We start from the raw sequence: 8,538 nt of genomic DNA on the forward strand, positions 1-8,538 counted from the left end.
GATCGGTAGGGGAAGAAAGGGATAAAGAAAAGGGGGGTAATCAGAAGGGGGAATGAAACATGAGAGACTATGGACTATGAGAAACAAACTGAAGACTTCAGAGGGGAGGGGGTGGGGGAATGGGATAGACTGGTGATGGGTAGTAAGGAGGGCACGTATTGCATGGTGCACTGGGTGTTATACGCAACTAATGAAGCATCGAACTTTACATCGGAATCCGGGGATGTACTGTATGGTGATTAACATAATATAATAAAAAAATCATTAAAAAAATTTAGAAAGATCAAATTTTAAAAGATTATCTGGTTTGTGTATTAATATTATCTTAATGTGAATGAATACAAGGATGATTCATGTATTTGTTTTTGTATATATTTATTTGCCAATCAAATATATAGGGCTCGTCAATCAAATAAATAGGTGGCCAGATTACCTCCTGGGGATAGAATGGCTGCCAGCAGCCTGCATTTTCTTCATTTGATAGCAAATGTTGATAGCAAACGTGTCATCCTAGTGTTTGACAGGGATGAAAAATAATAACAGTGTTTTAAATCAAGTAAGAAACTGCCATACAACATTCAGGAATCCTGACAGAAATACTTCTGTTGTTTTAGATTGCTCTCGTGGAAAATAATCAAGCTCTCAAGCATTTTACCACATTGTTTATTTTTTTCTCCATCTTTTTCATTATTTAAGAAGACATAGTCTTATATTCAGAGATCTGAAAATGTTAGTAGAAAGCTCAGCACCACTCTGACCACAGTCCTTGTTTTCTGTGAAATTCTACCGTAAGGGTCTTAGTTCTCAGCACCGTCAGTATGCTTCATTTTCTATACATCAACATGGTCTTTAAGTCCCACATGTGTTTTCTTAAAGTGCCCAGGTGATATTGTGGATCTAAATTCGCAGTTTCTGTCATATATTTGCTTGTCTGATTTTATTTGTAAAAACCCTATAACCCTAACAACTTTTCAGGTAGATTAAAAAACATATGACCAATGAGAAACGTCAGTCAAAATGTTGTTTTTTTAAATGCTAGCTAAAATATTAATCTGAGACAAAGTAATACTGCCCTACAGAGCCCTACAAATTACTACAGTTTCAAAGTCATCACATTCCTCGTTGACTGAGACCATAAATACACAAATAAGAAAGGTTGACATGGGGGCGCCTGGGTGGCACAGCGGTTAAGCGTCTGCCTTCGGCTCAGGGCGTGATCCCGGCGTTACGGGATCGAGCCCCACGTCAGGCTCCTCTGCTGTGAGCCTGCTTCTTCCTCTCCCACTCCCCCTGCTTGTGTTCCCTCTCTCGCTGGCTGTCTCTATCTCTGTCAAATAAATAAATAAAANTTTAAAAAAAAAAAAAAAAAAAAAAAAAGAAAGGTTGACATGTTTTAAAGGGAAGGTGACTGTTATGTTTCCTCTAAAATCATCAAGTGCTACAATAAGAAAGTACATTTCTAAAAGCACATATGCTTTATATTTATTCCAGAATTACAAGTCATCCAATTTGCAAAATATATATGTGTATATATATGTACACTCACACTACATATGTGTCTGTGTGAAATTCAATCTCAGACAAATTCAATTCAACTGGTTCACAACCTTCTAGTTATATATTATTCCATTAAAGCACAGTATTAGGAGCACCTCATTTTAAAATTAAATTTCCAAGTAACAGCATGACAACATAGCATTTCTGGCGTATGAGTCTTTGCTATTTTAATGAAACACATCATAATAAAAGAATATGAACTTCGAACATATCTAATAAAAGGGCTACACAGGTCCCTCTTCCAAAATATAAGAAAGATTAACCTCTTTTCAGGCAGGAAGCATCAGAAAAGAAAAATATCATGCTTCTGCATATGTTTGACTTAAGTGGAATTTAGGGATTAGAAAAAGCAAATTAAATTAAGAACACAAATCTTTATTTATTTTTGCTTTATGTAAATAACAAAAAAGTCACCTTCCAAAATTAGTAGGGAAAAAATATAATCATTCCATAGCTGAAAATACCCGAAGTTTAAAGTAGACCTTAGTTACGTTTTCTGTTTCCCCTCTCTCTATTCCTCAGACATTGAGGGAAAGAAAATCAGTGCACTAGCACGTTCAGAAATGCCTGAATTTCTTCTTTCAGTGTAGGGCTATAGGAAAGGGCATAAGCAACACTTACACGGCCGATAGGGAGCTGTCTTTCTTTGGCTTCTTCTTCTCCCGGGCATCGCTGAAGTCCAGAGCAGCTTTGTCCATACCCAGGAGCTCGCTGATTCTGTCCCGGCCATAGAACTCTCCGTACTTGTCCATAACCTGGGGGACAGGAATGAAAGCATTTTACTGGCCTCCTACATTAACTAACCCCCTGTATGCATATGCATACAAACCTCTAACTGTTTTTACACTTACTATATATTTGCTTTATGTTCAAGTTCACTTAAAATTCTTGTTTATGGCTCCTTTTCTGTGATCACACTGCTTAATAGGTCACAGCAAGCTTACAGCATCATACCTCTCAGAGGAACAAGATTTCTTACTCGAGAGGGAGGAATGCAAAATGAAGAGGGTGGGCCAAGTACAGAAGGAGAGGAAGAAGATGGAATGAAAGGAACTTCAACCAAATTTGTTCTTTGTGCCAGGAATTATGGTAAGAACTTTGACTTACTTTCCCTCATGGGATTGTCACAGTATATGAGTTTCCTGTTATTAGCACCCTGTTCTGCAGATAAAGAGGTTGTGTCTTAGTAAATAGAACATGCTCAAGGTTACTAAGCTTGGCAAGAGACAGGGTGAGAAAGCCACCAGGCAGGGTCTGACCCGCAGCCAAGATCTGCACAGCCCACCACTGGCCAAGGGCGGGCCACTTGTGATGGCATCCCCTCTGGGGTCTCAGTTACCACCAGTCAACACTCCTGTTGTTTCCTGACTGAAGCAGCCCTTCAGTAATCCCTGGGGCCTTGTCGCCCCCCCCCCCTCATTTCTTCAGTGAAATCCTAGCATGGGTTCCTGGGCACCATCTGAATCCCTTCTGAATGACCCCCCCACACACACACACAGCTCACCCCCGAGCCCAGGTGGTGCAGCTCCATGACACAGCCACTCTTGGCCCAACGCTGACGGACCATAAGAGTCCCCCAAGCAGTGAAAGTGGAGGCAATGGGAAGAGTAAGGAGACAAAAGCAGGAGAGAGGACCAGCCACTGAGGGGTAAAGAGGGTAGGAAAGGAGGGCACAAGGAGGGCAGAAGGAAAGGAGGAAATGAGAACACAGGGAAAGGACGCAGGGAATGCCAAAGTGAAAGAAGAGAGTGTATGAAGAAATACGTTAATGGAAAGAAAGAAGGGACTAGCAGAAATAAAAATCAGGGGCGCCTGGGTGGCTCAGTCAGTTAAGGGTCCGACTCTTGATTCAGCTCGGGTCATGATCTCAGGGTCGTGGGATGAAGCCCTGTGTCTAGCTCTGCGGTCAGCGGGGTGTCTGCTTGAAATTCTCTCTCCCTCTGCCCCTCCCCCCGCCCTGTTCTCTCACTCTCTCTCTAAAATAAATCTTTAAGGAAAGAAATAGAAATCAGCTTTCTCTAAATGTATATAATCAAGGTAAATGAAAATGTGAAAGAGTAAAGAGTCTATGAACACTGATTACAAAGGTTAATGAAAACATTTGTTCTGTGTTATTCTCCCGGCACTACAGATGGGCTGGGATGAGCCGAGTGGTTGATCCCTCTGGACTGTGTTCTCACCTCGTTCCCAGGAGAACACATCCGGCAACACACACACACACACACACACACACACACACACACACACAGTAGGAATGCCATGAATAGTCCTAACTCCAATTACAATTTATTTATTTGACTCTGAATATGCAGTTTCCTTCTGAGAAACTTGTGCTTTAAGAATTGAAAACTGCTTCCTCGTTAAATAATTAAGGAGACTAAAACGTTCAAATTATCTATTTAAAATTATTTAAAAATAAGTCTTTCAAAGCTTTGGCCTACTTTGGATGTGCTCATAGGCAGTAGCGCAATGCTTCTCAAAATGCCAGGTCACACAAGGAGACAAAAAACTTGCACCAAAATAAAAATCGACAAACATGCTACTTCTCTCAACTAAAAAGTCTTGTTATTAAAAAAAAAAAAGTCAACGTGTTTTATCATCTACCTGATTTACATTCTTGGGGCAAGCCCTCTATCTTCCTTCAGAATGGTAACACAAAATTTGCGGCTGCTCGTTGCGAACCGTCCTGAGTAACACTAAACTGGTGGAATGTAAGGGAACACGACCACTTCACTTGGCAGGTGCTTCTGCCTATTCACTGCAGACGGCACCCCTGGGGCTGGAACCCACCACAGACCCGAGGGTGAGCTGGGTCAGTGTGGCAATTAGAAAGGCTCAAAGAATATGTGGGAGCTGGCATGTCATTTTATAGTATTGTACAACACAAAAGTAATGGCACTTATATTATTTCATTCGAAAATGTGATCTAACATTTAAATCCTATGTGGTGGGAAGAGCAGAGATGATCCTTGACACTCAAAATCAGAGAGCTAGCAGGTGCCAGAGTACCACTGACTCCGTGCCGGAGTTCTTCCTACTACACTCTGAGGCGGGGGGCATCAGAAGACTAAAACTTGATGAAAATAAAAAGATCTTTCAAGTTTATATAATGTAAATAAAATTCAACCCATTGTTGTCATGCAACGACTTGACTTCTGTAATGTAAAGCAGGATTCCAGCCCTGGAGATATCAGAAAATGGCCATCAGCTACTCTCAGACAATCTGAGAGAAAATTCTCACCAAGTCCTGTTCCTGGGCAGACTGAGCACTGTTCTATAGCCTGAGTCAGAGGACAGGGGATGAAGCCGTGCTTATTTATTTTATAGCTACAGAGTATGGGTTTTTTACGTGCAAGTTTGGAAATTCATATTCAGTTCCATTGCCACTTTGAAATGACGTTGACGGATAAAGCACCCCTCAATATTTCATTTTATGTATGAGCCACATCGAATTCAAATCTGAATTGTGCTCTAGGAAAGAAACCAAGAATGCATTCCTTTTGGGAAGTATTACCTTTCTTTTAACAAATTTGTCCCAGTAGTTGTTGGGAAATGACCTAAAAAATATAAAAGCATAAAAGTAAAATAATATTTGAAAAAATGATAATGATATATTGTTTGGAATATACAACATACTTAATATATAAACATACATTCTTCCAATCACAAAAATCATAATACATTTATGTCCCATCTTATCCCATAATTTTTCTATGTCATAGGTAGATCAAATATTATTTAAATGCTACTCTATCAATATATACATGCAAAGTCACAAAAAGACTGGGATACTATCTTAATGGAAAAGAATATGAGCACATTTATTAAGGAGCAGTCTTGTTCTATTTACTTACTTGTCAATATATGTCATTTGTAACGTGTCAAATGACATACATTTTTTTTGTCAATTCTGTTCCAAAATTAAAGTATCTAAAAATTTGTCATTGTTTTTCCTATGACATAAAAATATCTCATTCCCATCAGTTATCCTCAAGGAAACTGAGCATGGGACCAAAACACGGTTCTGGCACCTTGATATTATAACACAATCCGACTTAGTATAAACAGCCAGAGTTGTAAATAAAACACTGAGCATTCAGAGTAAACATTTATAATGCACAAATAAATCATCCCTGTTTGAAAACTCAGAGCTTATCAGAAATTTTAACCTTTTAAGAATAAGCAAAACTGATGACAATAAAAAGATATTTCACACTTGAGTACAGACTACTCAAGAACTATTGCATCACTAATACCCTTAGCAGTAGACAATGGTACTTCTGTGGCGGGTTTATACCTGGAGCAACAGCTAGCAGTTGGGGTTTTGATCTCACAAGGCTAAATATTTGCTGTATAGAAAAAATATTTGTTTCTCTGCCTTAAGTTTTACAGGTCATACTCCTTGGCTAGTTTGATGCCCAGCTGCTTGATGGCACCAACAGCAGGTTGACAACTTAGGTACATGAAAAGTATGAAATTCAGTATTCTTGCTCTTAATGCTACAACTCTTTCCTTAACTTTTGCCACCTCTGTGCTTTGGGAGGAGAGAACCCTGCACTGTAGGTTATGTACCTGCAGCCACACTCTTCCCTCAACACTGAGTCATGGATGTCACGTTCCATCAGTGCTGTGAAAATGGACTCAAAGCCATTTTTATTAAGGAATTCAAAACACAGATGGGAAAAAAAATTGATAGCATCCATTAAGGAGCTGACAGCGCTTAGTCTTTTGATTTTCTTGGCCGAAAATGTAACTATTAGTCACCTCTGCTAAACTTTTGACAAATCTGCAGGAACTCCAGCAAAGTTTTTTTTTTGTCTTGAAATTTTTGAGCATAGAAATGTCTCAAATAATTCTTTACTCACTGTGTGTTGATTACAAGTCTATCCCACTGGCCTTTAATATCATCTTCTGAAGGCTGTTCTGTAATATAAAGCCCATCAAATTCCAATTTTCGAGCTACTTCCTTTTCTCGCTTAAAAATAACCAGTGGGACCTACATTTGAAAAAATAAACACGTTGAAATTAGTTTAGATTTACTGGCATCTCTTGTGGTCACTATCTGTACAAAACAGCTTTTTGGAAAAAGAAATATTTCCCATGTTACTTCCAGGAGGGTAAAACTGAGTGAAAATGAATTGGTTATATTTAGGCAGAAAAACATCTAGAGGCTTAGGAAAAACAGAAATGGAATAGATATCCTATATAATCCTATGTTTCTAAACACATAGAAATTTACAGATATTTGCACTAAAGAAATCATCTTTAAATATTAAAGAGAAAAAGATTCAATATATCTTTTATTACAATATATTTATTATATATATTTATATATATGAGACATGAACAGCTACAATAAAATATAGCAATGTTACCAACGTTCCAAAAGGCATGCTTCTAAAAAGTGCAGTTTTATTTGCAAAATCTCTTTAATGATTCCATTCTTAGAGTGTCCATATGCATTTTGAAATAAATTTTTATTTCAGCATCAGCAAAAGTCTTTGTCAGTTTGCCAAAATGTTTCCAGAACATATTGATTCATTTCATCTTCTCATCTGGACAGATTTTACACAAGGCACAGATACAGGAAGGACGCAGACGTTCTGGAAGTATCCAAGCATATCTCCCTCTACCCCAACTCATAAAACAAAGGAAAGGAGGGAGAGGAATTTTTGAAGAAAATTTTACATTTTAGTCTTTTACTCTGGGATCTGGTTTTTCAAAAGTCTTCTAGAAGCTTCACAATCAGAGGCAGGGGATAGTGAAGTAAAGTGTTACCATGAAATGTGTCTTGCTAGGAAAAAATAAAGAGGTTTGCAAAAGTAACAGGCAGCCCTGAGCACTCGGAGACTCTTGAGTTCTATTCACCAAATTATATTATTCTCTTGGTAGGGATCTAGGGATAGAGCTGTGTTATTTTCTGGGTGAAACGTGACAAACTATAAGCATTTCTGCTAATGATGGCATTAAATAGGCACCTAATAACAGGACAATCAAAACGACGGTTGAAGTTTCCACATGATGCACTCTGTAACTCTGATACACCAGAGCCGTGCTAGGACATGGTGGGTTACTTCTGTGGGGTCAAGTTTTGGTGAAACTGGCCAATATATGAATAATTTCCAAGACATGACAGAAAGCTACAACAAGCAGGCCCAAAGCCACCTGCCCTTCCTAGGACAGCCTGTGGCCAACATGGAGCTCTGAAGGCCAGGCTCTAATGCCCCAGCCCAAGAAAACCCTGGAAGGGCATCCCAGGTTCACGGACTGAGGCCCATGCATGTGCCCTGTCACGTGTGAATAATAGCCCCACTTTTCCCTCTGTTGCACTCTACTTCCTTTCCTTGCCCCACATCTGTTGACTCATAGAACAGTCCCTAATAATTCTCATGCAGGTCCATTTCCCATCTCAGAGTCGGCTTTCCTGGAAGTCCAACCTGCAATAGACACATGCACACACGGACACACACGGATCCCTTGGTGCCTTACTAGCTTACTTTCAAGCAGTAGTATCCGATGATGCAGAAGAAAGAAATGACCGTGTGCAGAATAGCTAAGATCTTTAGAGTGGGCTCCATGTAGCCGCTGCTCTCCTCCAGGACGTAGTGAACCGCCATGATTCTGGGCGAGCCGCTGTCTAGGCTGCTAACTTTGGCATTTTCACTCGTACTGCGAGTGGGGAGCTCCTTTCCTTCAACCACAGAAGAAGTGGAGACCTGATTCAAACCATTTAAAGTAGAGTCAGTTCACTTCCTCTAAGATATGGGCACCAATAAGAAACAGTGGGAACCCAGCCTTAACAGCAAAGAGCCAGAGATGAAGCCCATGTCCCATGAAAAGACTAAAAGCAAAGGCTAAAAATAAAAAGATAGCTTTTCAAAAACCGATGGCAAATAATGAGCACACTCTTTAAAATTCCTTCTAATCCAAGCAAGAGTTATGAGGATTCTAACACATGTGGGGTTGGGCGGGGGGGGGGGG

At 39.7% G+C, this 8,538-nt stretch overlaps 1 protein-coding gene across 1 annotated transcript in view; it reads right to left on the reverse strand.

Moving 5' to 3' along the window:
- RYR2 (ryanodine receptor 2) overlaps positions 1–8,538 on the reverse strand; it is a 445,869-nt gene that overhangs the window by 22,547 nt on the left and 414,784 nt on the right. The window contains 4 exon segments of the mRNA XM_034663566.1: positions 2,179–2,312; positions 5,072–5,114; positions 6,423–6,553; positions 8,055–8,273. Coding sequence (XP_034519457.1) covers positions 2,179–2,312; positions 5,072–5,114; positions 6,423–6,553; positions 8,055–8,273 — 527 coding nt within the window.

Source organism: Ailuropoda melanoleuca, chromosome 6 (assembly GCF_002007445.2).
Source record: "Ailuropoda melanoleuca isolate Jingjing chromosome 6, ASM200744v2, whole genome shotgun sequence".
NCBI lineage: Eukaryota > Metazoa > Chordata > Mammalia > Carnivora > Ursidae > Ailuropoda > Ailuropoda melanoleuca.